Source organism: Panthera pardus, unplaced genomic scaffold (assembly GCF_024362965.1).
Source record: "Panthera pardus isolate Hobbes unplaced genomic scaffold, ASM2436296v1 HiC_scaffold_16, whole genome shotgun sequence".
Lineage (NCBI taxonomy): Eukaryota > Metazoa > Chordata > Mammalia > Carnivora > Felidae > Panthera > Panthera pardus.
The window spans coordinates 143,198,393-143,212,186 of record NW_026526721.1 but is presented as its reverse complement, the minus strand read 5'-3'; the positions used below and the strand labels follow the sequence as shown (position 1 = coordinate 143,212,186).

General features: G+C 42.6%; 1 protein-coding gene across 1 annotated transcript in view; it reads right to left on the bottom strand.

Moving 5' to 3' along the window:
• CMC1 (C-X9-C motif containing 1) overlaps window positions 1-10,878 on the bottom strand; it is a 90,972-nt gene extending 80,094 nt beyond the window's left edge. Inside the window, exons 1-4 of the mRNA XM_053904187.1 lie at window positions 10,729-10,878; window positions 8,144-8,260; window positions 7,331-7,476; window positions 6,977-7,239 (exon numbers count right to left, since the gene is read on the bottom strand). Of these exons, the coding sequence (XP_053760162.1) occupies window positions 6,977-7,239; window positions 7,331-7,476; window positions 8,144-8,260; window positions 10,729-10,878 (676 nt within the window). The remainder of the gene's footprint in view (window positions 1-6,976; window positions 7,240-7,330; window positions 7,477-8,143; window positions 8,261-10,728) is intronic.
• Window positions 10,879-13,794: the final 2,916 nt, after the last annotated feature.

The following is a 13,794-nucleotide window of genomic DNA, read 5'->3' as shown; positions in this document are numbered from 1 at the left end:
CCTTCTCAGGACGGCCCTCGGGCATGGCAGCTCTCCTTCCTGTGGCCCCTCTCCCAGTCTCCTGCCATGGGCAAGGACTGCCACATGGCACAAAAGCCCAGCACCCTGGCCTCCAAAGTGGGACAGGCCCTGTGCTTTGTGGTGCACCAGAACCCATCAGGTTGCGACAGGCCTTCCCTGAAACCACATCCTTGCTGAGCTTCCTCTCCTTCCCTGTCCTGTGTCCTTGTTCCCTTACAGGTTTTTTTCTAACAGCACTCCATTAACAAATCATTTGCATGTAAAACATCCAATGGTACCCAGACCTTGTTCTCTGATGTCATGACCAAACAAAGGAACCCGGGTTTGTCAAAGAAATGACTAATTCTATGGATGGGCCAGAATAGGTAAGAGATGAACCAGAAATACTTTGTGTGAGAAAAAGAGAAAATGCTCAAAAACAGGATGGGAACATATCACAAGGGCCCAGAAGCTAGTTTAAAGGAACTCTCTCACTGGCCAAATCTGGGAAAATGTAAGCACCACAATAATTACATACAGTAACAAATTATAAACCCCTGGAAAAATAGGAACTCATGAGTCCACACCTATAATGAATCTATAAATAAATGAACAAGAAACAAAGTGGTCTCTTGCTTACAACAAAAGAGCAACAACCTACTGATCAAACAATGTGGAGAAAATGCTGGAGGCAGAAAATCACCATTCTGCAACCATTAAGGAAAGACTGAAACAAGCAAAAATCATCAATGGATACTATATCAAAAGGGACACTTCCATGAGGAATGGACATCTGCATAGTCTTAAATTAGATTGTACTCTCCACAAATTACTTATTAATTACAAGAGAGGAAAAACAAAGGAAAGCAATGGGACAAGCCCCTGACTGATCAAACTTAGTATAATCCATGAGAGACAGAAAGATGTCATATACCTCCAGATGTGATACCACGAGAAAGACACGATACCACTTCTACAGTATTCTGCTGAGAACATATAACCTGGATCTAATGAAAAGTCAGGTAAACAAAAAATGAAAGCATGTTCTACTTGCCTAAAAATTTGGAGAATCTTCCCACGGTTCTCAGGATAAAATTCAAATTCCTTGAACTCGTTTACAAAACATTTCCTGATTCATGATGTACAACTCTCATCACAAGTATACTCTGAGTTTAGAAATATACAGAATTTACAAGTGAGGGGAGCCTGGGTGGCTCAGTCGGTTAAGCATCTGACTCTTGGTTTTGGCTCAGGTCATGAGCTTGCAGTTTGGTGGGTTTGAGCCTGTGCCAGGCTCTGCACTGGCAGCACTGACCCTGCTTGAGATTCTCTCTCCCTCGCTCTCTGCCCCTCCCCCACTCAGGCTCTGTCTCTCTCAAAGTAAATAAACTAAAAAAAAAAAAAAGAAATACATAAAATGTAAAAGTTAAACATATTTTTAGCTCTGAAATACCAATGTAATTTATGTCTAAGAGGATACTGTCCAGATACAGAAGCCATAATCAAATCAGAAATTTTCTAATCAACTACATCACCTTTTACTTATGAATCACAGTGTTCTCAGAAAAGATTCTTTAAATCTGTTTAGGTGTCTCACTTAAAAAGTAAGAATTTCCTAAAGTTAATCTACCTACATCCCCATAGGAACCACTAAAAGAACCCCTGCAATCCAAATACTCTAAGAGCTGCCCTGACGACATCCTCCCAAGATATGCCTTCATATTCTACTCATGGAATATCATGAAATTCCTGACCCCACTTTCTACTCCCTGAGCCCTACAACTGTCCCATCTTCCTCCCCTTATTAGATTTCTGGAAAACACCAATAAAGTGGCACACACACGATTAAGCAAACTTCTCTCTGCTGCTATCGCTCCATCATGCACAAGTAGAGAATGAATCCACGCTAACGGACAAGGGAAGGGAAACTCCCTACCCCCTAAAAGAGGGAACCATACATGAAAAACAACAAAAAAAGAAAGGAAGCCCTTATAGTTATTAGAGAAAATAAGCAAAATTATTAGGCCCAGGTTTCTGGAGTTTGTGATCTGGGAATACAGGCATGTGGGAAAATGTATCTGGAATCTGGGAACAGCAAAGAAATAACTGGGTGTTCTTTAGCACAGCCCTAGGCTTGACTTTCCATTACCAGGCCCTTTTAAAACTTGTTATGAGAGGAGGTTAATGTCTAGAATTTTGTTGAATAAAAACAGAAATAAGTTCTGACCGGTGGAAAAGATAACCCCAAAGATGACAGTGTATGGCCTGCCGTAAACTAACCACCATTACCACGCCATCGAGGTACCATTCACAGCTAAAGAGGTAGGGATAATTTCGTCTGGAAATACGAAGATCAGACTGATAAGAAAACAAAGCTAAAGACTAAGTCAATAAAGTGGAAGAGTTCAGAACAGCGATTTCTCCTCTACTCTGTTTGCATATTAGAACTGCCTATGGACTATTTTAAAATGTCAGAGGCTTAGCAAATTAAATCTGAACATCTGGGAGCGCAACCCACACACTAGTAGTTTTTAAAAATTTAACCTCCTCAGCCACTTTTCTTGGGTGTTGTGGACCCCCTCCAGCTTTTTCTCTCTGCATTCAAATAGTAAGAGAAAATAATGAACCTAACAAAGTACGGCTGAGAGACTTACAAAGCGTGCCTTTATTACCTCTATGTTAACAATAAGGAAAATAATTTAAATAAAACTACATATAAGTATGTAGCCTGCATTTCACTGCTGGGTTCTGAGTTTCTAGAGAAAAGTGGACCCTACGAAGTTAGTTAAAGGCTGTTGCCCAATGAAGATCAAACCTGTGTGAAGATTTTGAAAAATCTAACATAAACCAGTGAAGGCAACCTACAGAATGGGAGAAGATATCTGCAAATGACATATTTGATAAAGAGTTAGTATCCAAAATATGTAAGGAACTGATACAACTCAACACCCAAAAAACAAATATTCCAATTTAAAAAAGGGACAAGGAACATTTTTCCAAAGAAGACATCCAGATGGCCAACAGACATATGAAAAGATGCCCAACGTCATTCATCATCAGGGAAATGCAAATCAAAACTACAATGAGATACCACCTCATGCTGTCAGAATGGCTAAAATCAAAAACACAAGAAACCACAAGTGTTGGTGAAGACGCGGACAAAAAGGAACGCCGGGGAATGCAAACTAGTGTGGCCACTGTGGGAAACAGTATGGAGTTTCCTCAAAAAGTTAAAAACAGAACTACCCTATGATCCAACAATCATATTGGGTAGTTAGCTAAAAAATTCAAAAACATTAATTCAAGGGATACATGCACCCCTGTGTTTACAGCAGCATTATTTACAACAGCCAAATTATGGAAGCAGCCTAGTGTCCATCAATAGACGAGAGGATGAAGATGATGTGGGGTGTGTGTGTATAAACATACACACATACACACACACACACACACACACACACACACATAATATTCCCATGTGTGTGTATATATGATGTGTGAATCTTATTCAGCCATAAAAAAGAATGAAATCTTGCCCTTTGGAACAACAGGCATGGAGCCAGAAAGCATAATGCTAAGCGAAATATGTCCCGTCAGGGAAAGACAAATACCATATGTTTTCACTCATATGTGGAATGTAAGACTAAAAAAACAAACAAATGAAAAAATAAAAATAAAAGAAAGAGAGAGACAAACCAAGAAACAGACTCTTAACTACAGAGAAACTGGTGGCTACCACAGTGGAGGTGGGTGGGGGGTGGGTGAAATAGGTGAAGGGGATTACAAGTACACCTATCACGGTGAGCACTGAGTGGTGCATAGAATTGTTGAATCACTATATTGTGCACCTGAAACTAACATACCACTATGTCAGCTATACTGTAATTCAAATTTAAAACTTAAAAAAAGATTTTTAAAAATCTAACATAGGGGCACCTGAGTGGCTCAGTCGGTTAAGCGGCCAACTTCAGCTCAGGTCATGATCTCGCGGTCTGTGAGTTCGAGCCTCGCGTCGGGCTCTGTGCTGACAGCTCAGAGCCTGGAGCCTGCTTCAGATTCTGGGTCTCCCCCTCTCTCTGCCTCTCCCTCTCTCTCTCTCAAAAATAAACAAACATAAAAAATTTTAAAACCTAACATAAATCAGTGGGAAAACAGACTTGGCTATATTCACCTCAATTGTCCTAACTATCTACTCATCTACTCAGAAACACATCTCCTCAGTGTGGGCACATACCACTGTATAAAAAGCAAGAGAAATAGCAAAATGTAAATCTATGCTTCAATCCAGGAACCAAACACAAATGAACTTAAACAAAAATCTGGCTTCAATACATTTGTATTCTGGAATTTACACCGACAAGAATATTTCAAAACTTCCTACTTGCTGACTCCACTTTGTTTCCCATTCCAATCTTGCTTCCATCTCTGCTTAACAAGTTTCCAATGATCATACTGTTAGCTTTGACCATAACCAGCCACCCAGTTGCTAAAGTAAAAAACCTGCTAATTATCCCTAATGCCTCCCTTTGCCTCACCACCTTTATTCAACGCAACAGCAGGTCCTGTCAATTAGTCCTCCAAAACATCTACTGAAGCTTTCTATCTCTTTCCAGCTTTTCTAATCCCACTCCAGGCCAAGACACTAACATACCTAGCCTGGACCACTGCCACCATCTCTTAACCTGTCTCCCTGCTTCCAATCAGGACTCCTCCACACTGCATGCTACCACTGCAGCCAGAGTAGTAAAGACATCATTTCTATTGTGCCACTGCCCTCATTTTTTTTTTAATTTAAAGTAATCTCTACACCCAACATGGGGCTCAAACTCACAATCCTGAGATCAAGCGTTGCACACTCCACTGACGGAGCAGGGGAGCCAGCCCTGTCACTGTGCTCTATAAAAGCCTCCAGAGGCTTCTGAGGGGTGCCTGGGTGGCTCAGTCAGTTGAGCCCCACGATGGGCTCCATGTTCACAGAGTAGAGCCTGCTTGGGATTCTCTCTCTCCCTCTGTCTCTCTGCCCCTCCCCCACTCACGTGCACACTCTCTCTCAAAATAAATAAACATTGAATGAATGAATGAATGAATGCAAACCTCCAAAGGCTTTTGATAACATCAGGAAAAGTCCAAATGCTTTCTTATCAGGGCCTTCCAGGTCCTGCAGCATCTAGCTCCTGCCTACTTTCCCAACATCCTTCCTTATGAACCTCCTCCACACTCTGGCCCTCATTCCAAACATTTTAAGCATTTGCTGCTTCTGACTGCCCAGCATACTCTTTCCCTACCTCTTCACATAACTACCTCCTCTTGTCCTTCAGATTCCAATTCAAAGGACACTTCCTCATAGAGCTCTTCACTGCCTACTCTGAGGTCAGTCCTCTTTTCACCACCTACCACATGATACTGCTTATTTTCTTCATGTTGATCATAATCTGGCAAAGTATATATGGGGGTTCAGGGGTGGGCTGTCTTCTTTCTTCTACCATTGTATGCCTGTGACATATAATGGGCACTCCCGTTTTTGTTTTAATCAGAGGCATGGTCTATAGCATGGAACCGGAAATGAAATTACCAGGGCTCTATTCCAGCTTGGGCTCTACCAGCAATTAGCAGTGTGGACGTGGGCACACCACAAGATTGAGTGGGTTAAGAGTAACTGGACAGTAAGAAAGTGGAAACAGCAAGTGAGACTTTTTTCTAAATTTCATGTATCTAAACTCAGAATATAGACATATGAAAGCCTTTGACCTCTCTGAGTCTGTTTCCTCATTTGTAGATTACTTTGAATGTCACTTTCAGCTCAGATACACTAGAATTGTAATAGGCATCAATCTACTTTCCAACCTAATTTTTCTTACCCCTCATTTACACTCTGCAACTAAATATCACACAGTGATATTTTACCACCTATACATTTGTTCATTCTGCCGCCTCCTCTCCAACTCCAACCACTGGAAATTATCCTTTAAAGGCTAGATCAATTATTAACGGCCTCATAAAGTCTGTTCCAATCACCTGGCCCAAAACTGGTGTGCTTGTGAAGTGTTCCAGAAATTCTTTTATGCTTTAAATTAGAATAGTCCCTAATCTCTCTCCGCCTCAGTTTTATAACCCATAAAATGGTCTACAATATCACATACTATTGCTGGATAATTGAGAATACTTAGCTTGATAATAAAGCGTTCAATAAATATTATTATTTATTGGCTACATATATTTTCCGCTCTTCTTGAGAGCCACCAAATGAGTTTTCCATTTCTGAATCTCCAAACGTTTGAAGCCATTACTCCTCCCAACGCCTTATGAACAGTTTTCCTATTCATAAACGAAGGGCGTGGACTAGACCAATCACCATCCCCTTCAAAAACGAAGTCCTCTATACTTAACATGAATAGCCCCTACAAAGATACCGTACGTGAGCTTCTGTAACACAAACAGCTTAAAGCAAAGGCAGCGCAGGTGAGCTTCTTTAAGGACGGGAATTCGAGGGAAACTACTGCCTCATATAGAAGTGGGCTGGAAGCACTAACTGATCGAGACCCTGGGGATCCTTTCTAAAGAAACTGACCCCTGCCACAATGATGGGTCCTTTGGATTGTTGTTTTTAAGTTATCTTACAGATACTTAAAGGAGTCAGTACCCCCCCCGCCCCCCAGAGGGACGAAAAAGATGAGACCAGCCGCGTTAAGAAGGAAATGTTTGTAAGACACAAATGGACGACCGCTTGGACAACAAACCCAATGCCTTTCACCTAACCCTAACCCCAAGGAGCGAGCCGATGACCCAAGACTGCGGGGAAGACGCTGGGGCCGCCAGAAACCCTAAAGCGGCCAGCCGGGCGGGCGTGAGCAGCCGTCTGCGGAAGCGGTGCAACCTCAGCGCTCGGCACCTTTCCCAGACCGGCCCCCAGCCGCAGGACCACAGTTAGGGACCCGGGCCCGGACTCCTCAGCAACCCCCGCGTCCCGCCCCCGTACCTGCGGGGTCGAGCGCCATCTCGGCTGGAGGAGAGGAAAGCAGCCCGCGGCCGCTCCCGGGCAGGGGGAGGGAAGGGGAGGAGCCTGGGCAGGGAGGCACGTGCGGCCGCCCGGAGCTCCCCTGAGGTGGAGGAAGCCACGGAGGAGGAGCGCAGTGCCCTTTGCGGAGCCCGGCAGGCAGGCCCCTTTCCTTCCTTCTAATTTCCCGAGTCGCTACTTCCGCTGCGCATTGCGCCTGCGCCCTTCTGGCCCCACCCCGAAGCCTGGAACGGACTTCGCCCAGGGAATGACCGGGAAGGGGGCGTGGCCTTGTGTGCCTTGGGGGCGGGCTGTCTCGGAGGCTCGGGGCCTCGCTTGGAGCGGAGCGCTAGCGCCCGCTTGCAGACCCGGATCTGCGGAGACCGGAGCCGAAGCTGCTGACCTTTGGGACTGCGCCTCCCGTGGCGACTAAGTTCACGGCCAAACCCTTCCCTCCGCTCCCGTCTTCGGAATGAATCACCCTGTTTATTTTATCTTCGTTAACGTTCGTTCATTCATAAATTTCTATTTCATGCCTGCCAGGTTCCAGCCACGGTTCTGAATACGAGGGGTAAATACCTAAATAAAAATAAGGGCCCTATTCTCGAGAAGAATCGTGTTGGCAGGGGAGTCAAATACAAGCAACACGCTGTTAAACGTCATAAACGCCACACGTGCAAGCTATGAACAGCTTGTTCTATAGAGGTGGTATAGTTCTACGGTATCATTATCTGTCCCACAAATCAGCAGCCTGTGGCTTCCCTGGAGGGGAAAATAAAAAACTGGGCGCTAGGACATATTGTCCTTAGGGCGTACAGCCTGATTTGGGTGATGTTACAAATCCCAATTCTGCCAGTTAAAGCCGTATGTTTTTCAGAAAAATGAAGGAAGGTGACAGCTATACTCCAGAAGAGCCCCCACTGCCCTCTTCTCGATAAAAGAAACTTTCTGGTGGCGGTTATGCTCATTTCCGCTCACCAACCGGCCTTCAGAAATGCTTCCTTGTCACATCCATGGTCAGCTAGTTCGAGCCTCCAAAGGGTGAGGTGCGGTCGGGGACAGATGGGACAGATGTTAGAAAAACAAGGAGCAGCTGCTTCTTCCCTGGGAGGGATTTAGAGCTTTCAAAATGATCCCCTCCCCACCTACCTGCAGTCCCTCCTCCCCTGCTGCTGCTTCAGCCTGGTCAGTTGGCAGAAAAAGCAGCCACAGTCGAGCCGGGTTGGGAAAGTGGGTCTCTGCCCAGCAGGTCTTCCGTTTAAGGGCCTATTTGGGCATAACGGCCCTTATTACAGCTGTAGGTTGAGGTGCCAAGGTGAAGAATTAATGTTTCACTCAGCCAGGCAGGAAAGCAGGTCTCTTTTCTTGTGTGTTTTATAAATGGGTTTTGAAACATACCAAATTCATTCTGATGCCCCTTTTCTTTTTCTGGAGATGGAAGATTTAGTTTAGAAAATAAATCTTTTTGAAGAGATGAGGTGGGGTATAAAGACACAAGCCAGACATTCACACTTGGGTAATTACACTAAATTTTCCCATATATGCAAAAGGATGTCAGGGAGAGCTTTAGTCAGAGACCTAAGTACCTCTACCGGAATCCTGCGTCACCACCTAGCAGCTCTGTGACTTGAATGAATTCCAGCGTTTCTTTGGACTTTAGTTTCTAATTTGTAAAGACGTTGTGAGGAATAAATGTGTTATCATTTAACACTGTTTCAGTCATTGAAAACCTACTTGATGGCCTTTGCCATAACTGAGTATTGCTTGAAGCTTTATTCTTTAATATTTTATTTAAAGTAACTCACTGAATAAACAAATGCAGATGGGCACTATCTACTTCAGCTTTATCCTATGCAATAATATCTGTAAAATCATGGGTTTTGTGTGTCCCATAAAATGGACTGTTAGACATCTCACACTATGAGAAGCACTAGCATCTCATAGCCTGGTACATAACAGCGGGCCCCTCTCCTGTCTCATATATCTCCTTGATCTATGAAATTAGATCATCGGGGGGCAAAGTCTCTATAAAGTACCTGGGAAAGATAACTCATGTATTAAAAACTAAATCATAGAAATGTAATTGGTAATTCAAAACAAATTTCCTAAGATAGCACATTATTTAAAAAAATTTTTTTTTGATGTTTCTTTCTTTCTGAGAGGGAGAGAGAGAGACTAAGTAGAAGTGAGGGAGGAGCAGAGAGAGAGAGGGAGACACAGAATCTGAAGCAGGCTCCAGACTCCGAGTTGTCAGCACGGAGCCCAACGTGGGGCTCAAACTCACAAACTGCCAGATCGTGACCTGAGCTGAAGTTGGACACTCAACTAACTGAGCCACCCAGGGACCCATAAGATATGGATAGTTCTTTGAACAATAGCTGAAGTAAGAACATAAAGGGGAGGAGAGCACACTGTCCTGGAAATAAGGAAATCTGTATCAGCCAAGCATGATCTCTAGGGCTCAGACAATATCTCGTACCTAATGGCCACACAGTAGTTTTTCACAAAGGACTGAATGCCAGAGTGGCTAGGAAGGACTTGAAAGATGAAGTAGAAATTATGGTTGGCCTTGAAAGATGGGTAGCATGAGTCAGCAGAGAAGAATGTATGTCACACTAGGAGAAAAATAAGCAAAAATGTCTGAGATTTGAGGTGTTCTTGAGGGACAAATGAAGCATGGAAAAGACAGAAGGCAAGAAATAAAAACATACATGCAAAAGCAAAAGCATAGGGGTAGGAAGCCCAGGGCTGTGTGACAGTCATGTTGGAGGGCAATGTCTGATGCCATTCGTTGAGGATTTGAGAAGCTAGGATACTTACGAATGCGACTGAAAATGTTAGAAGAGCCAGATGCTCAAAGCCTTAAACATTAGGCTGAGGTGTGTTTGAAGCTGTAACCGGTCAGGGGCTGTTGAAGCTTAACAAGGAGAAAAATGGCCTTTTGTCAAAGTGATGTGTTTTAAAGACGATTTTGCATAGGATAGATACAAGTGGTGACTGAGAGATGCAGGGGGTAAGCAGAACGGTAAGGAGCTTTTGTAATAGTTCAGGCAGGATCTGAAAAGAGTGTGAACTAGTCTATGTGGCTATGTAAAAGACAGAATGGATGTGAATGAATGTAACTGGGAAGGAAAAATCCATTCTTCATAATCGACCTGGAAGAATAGAACAAGGAGTCAAGAAGGACTGCTAGGCGATTCCGTTCCTTGGAAAATGTACACAGACAAATGAGAAAATCATGGCCGTGCACCCATTCATGCCTCAAATGATCTGCTCTTGATCCTCATTCCTGGGGAGCCAATACTGAGACGGAGAGACCAGTTAGGAGGAAACTTCAATGACCCGAGGGAATATTTTATCCACGGCAGAGCATGTGAAAGCAGAGAAGTGAGGGGCTTAGTATGTAGAGTAGACATAAGCACACACACACACACACACACACACACACACACACACACACACACACATATCTCTTAGTCTAACATCTAAGGAATTCGCAGGTACAAACAAATATCTTAATTGTTTATTGCCTCAATTCTAACTAGATCTAGCATAATTTTTGGCTCTATGTGGATACCTAGTAGTTACAATAAAGGTTGAGATAACCCCTGCTTGCTTCCAACTCTGCCCCAAATCAGAATTAAAGATTTCACCTATTGCTTTCTTCTGCCCTGTCTTTGAGCCAATGAGAATTACATCTGGAGGAATATTAGAAGCCCCATCCCTACCAGTACCTGAAGTTTGAAATGGCTAGCCAACTTCTTGGCTAGAAGATCACTATCCGAGGGTTCCTGGTGGCCTTGTCTGCTTACTGAGCTGCATGATTTAGCTCCCAGCCCCCAGGGCCTGTGCCTTCTCCTTTTTGAATAGGCACAGGTCCACATTGATACTTCTATTAGTTTGTTAGGGCCGCCATTACAAAGTACCACAAAATGGTTGGCTTAAACCACTGATTTTCTCACAATTGGAGTCTGGAAGTCCAAGATCAAGGTATCTGTAGGTTTGGTTTCTTCTGGGGCTACTTTTCTTGGCTTACAGGTGGCCATTTTCTCTTTGTCACTTCGCATAGTCTTCTGGATGTGCGTTTCTGTGTCCAAATTTCCTTTTTATAAAATAAGGAGACCAATCATATTGGATTAGGGCCTACCTTGATGATATCATTTTTAATTAATTTCCTTTATAAAGACCCTATCTCCAAATACAGTCACATTCTCAGGTACTTGGCTCAGGACTTCAGCATATAAATTTTGGGGGGACACAGTCTAGTTCTTTACAAGGACCAGAACATTTCCCGGAATCCCAAATCACTTGGCTAGAGCCCTGACAATTTGCCTAACTTTAGCCTCTCCCCAGAACAATATACTTTGTCCCTGACTTCCTGGTGGCTGAATAGGTTCTGCTTTGCTATGGCTCATTCCACTAACTCCACCTGGCTCTTTAACATATCTTTATTTCATCTGCCAACAGTACTGTTGTAACTCTTAGTCCAAGATCTACTCGCTTTTGCAGAGATGTTTCCAACAGTCTCCTAACTTCTCTCTGGTCCTAGGCTGATTCTCCTGCTATCCATTCTTTCTAACTCATTTCACCCACAACAGCAAATATGATCATAAAATTTCTTGTGTAAAATCCCTCAGTGGTTCCTCATATACATAAAATCCAAACCCTTTCCTTTAATAAAGTTCATGAAGCCTTTGACGGACTAGTCTCACCGTTTAATACATCATCTTTTCACAACCAAAAGGTTTCTGCTTGTACTGTGCATTTTCCACTGTATGAACCTATAGCAATAGTTTATAAAGTATCTGTGGAGAATTTTCAATGCACTATCCCAGTAAAACAGGTAAGATTCTGTATTGAACATAGAAACTTAAAACTGATTTCAGAAAGAATGTATAGTTGGGGCACCTGGGTGGCTCGGTCAAGTGTCTGACTGTTGATTTCTGCTCAAGTCATGATCTCACAGTTTGTGAATTGGAGCCCCACATAGGGCTCTGCACTCCCAGTGCAGAGCCTGCTTGGGATTTTCTCTCTCTGCTCCTCCTCTCCTTGCTCTCTCTCTCTCTCTCTCTCTTTCCATAAATACATAAACTTAAAAAAAAAAAAGAGTGTGTAGTGGAAAGAGGGGACTTTGGAACCAAACAGAGCTAAATTCTAATTCCTCTTGCCTTCTTTTACTTTTTAACTTTTTTATTGAAACAAGTTATACTTTCAGGGATCGTTTCTATAGTTCATAACTTTTTGTTGAGATTCAATTTATATACAGAAAAGGGAACAACTCTTTGTGCAGCTGAAAAAAATTTCATGTATGGATACACTTTTGTACCACACCTGTGTCAAGACCTAGAGCATTTCTAGTCATCCAGAATGTTCCTTGATACCTCCTCCTAGTGAAGCCCCTCATAAAAATAACTATCTCCTGACTTCTATGAGAATTGATTAGTTTTGTCTGTTTTTGAACTTATATGAAAGTAACAGTGCAGTGTAGTCTACCATATCTGGTGTCTTTTGCTCAGGTCAATAGCTGTGAGACTCATCCACATGCTTGAATGTATCTACATATCTGCTTTCCCACTTCTAATTTAGATTTGGTAAATCGTTTCTCCCTTTGAGCCTCAGTGTCCTCAGTCACACCATCCCCGCCTAATTTATTTGAGCATTAAAGAAAACCTGTAACAAACAGTGATAGCGGTTTCTAGCACACGGTAGGCCATTGCTAAATTCTAGCTCTTGTCGCTGTGATGATTATCTTTTATTTTTAGAATTCAGTTCTTTTGAACTATTGCACTATATTCAGGGGTTTTTTGATGTAATACTTCAGAGCTACTCTGCTTCAAGGCTGAAATCTGGGTAACAATATGTTTAAATCAGTATTATGTGAACACCCTTCAAATGAACAAAGGAGATTTAACAGTGTGCCCTATCACTTATCAGGTGAGAAAAAAAAAGTGTGAAAAAAAAATCACCTCTCACCTCTGTGGAAGGTTTTTTATGTTTTATGTTTTGTTTTTACTGTGAATTATTTTCTGGGTGGCCTCCTTTAAGCAGACCACAATTTTTTCTAGGGTCGCAGACTTCTATTCCTAAAAAATGCTAAAAAAAAAAAATGATAATAAAGATAATGATAAGACTATGACATGAGTTATATTAGATTTCTCTTACCTTGTCTTGTGCAGATGCCATGATCCTTTGTAGAATTTCTCACAGGAGCTGGCAAAGTTGACAAACAAAAACAGAAGGGCTTTTCATTGTACAGTGTGTCTGAAATGACAGTGACATTCTGGTTAGATGGCCAGCTGCACTGAAAACATCTCAAGGATCTTTTGCTTATTTAGAGAAAATAAAGTTAGTGAAAACTAACAACTCATTCCAGATGTTTCTGCACTATCGATCTGTCAGAGGGCAAACTTCCTGAATTCATTACCCACTCCTCCCCCAAGACGGAGAACGTTCCATGCGCCAGGCACTGTGCTGAGTCCTGGAATAAATAAGTAAGATGAAGTCCTTGCCCTTAAGGAACTCAGAGTACAGGGGGTGTAAGACAAATGCATCAACAAATAACTACAGTCCAACATGTTAGAAGATGATGCGGGAACCCAGAGGGTGAAATTAATTTGACTTTCAGAAGACAAACATAAACATGAACATTAATGCTTATATTTGAAGTAACTTCTTAGAAATTATTCAATAAGAGAAAGACAAATGGAGTCTTAGTCGATAGCATTTTGCTGTATAGAATAGGCATAGGTTAATCATCATGAACCACAAATATGGTTGAAATAGCTAGATTGGGGGCACCT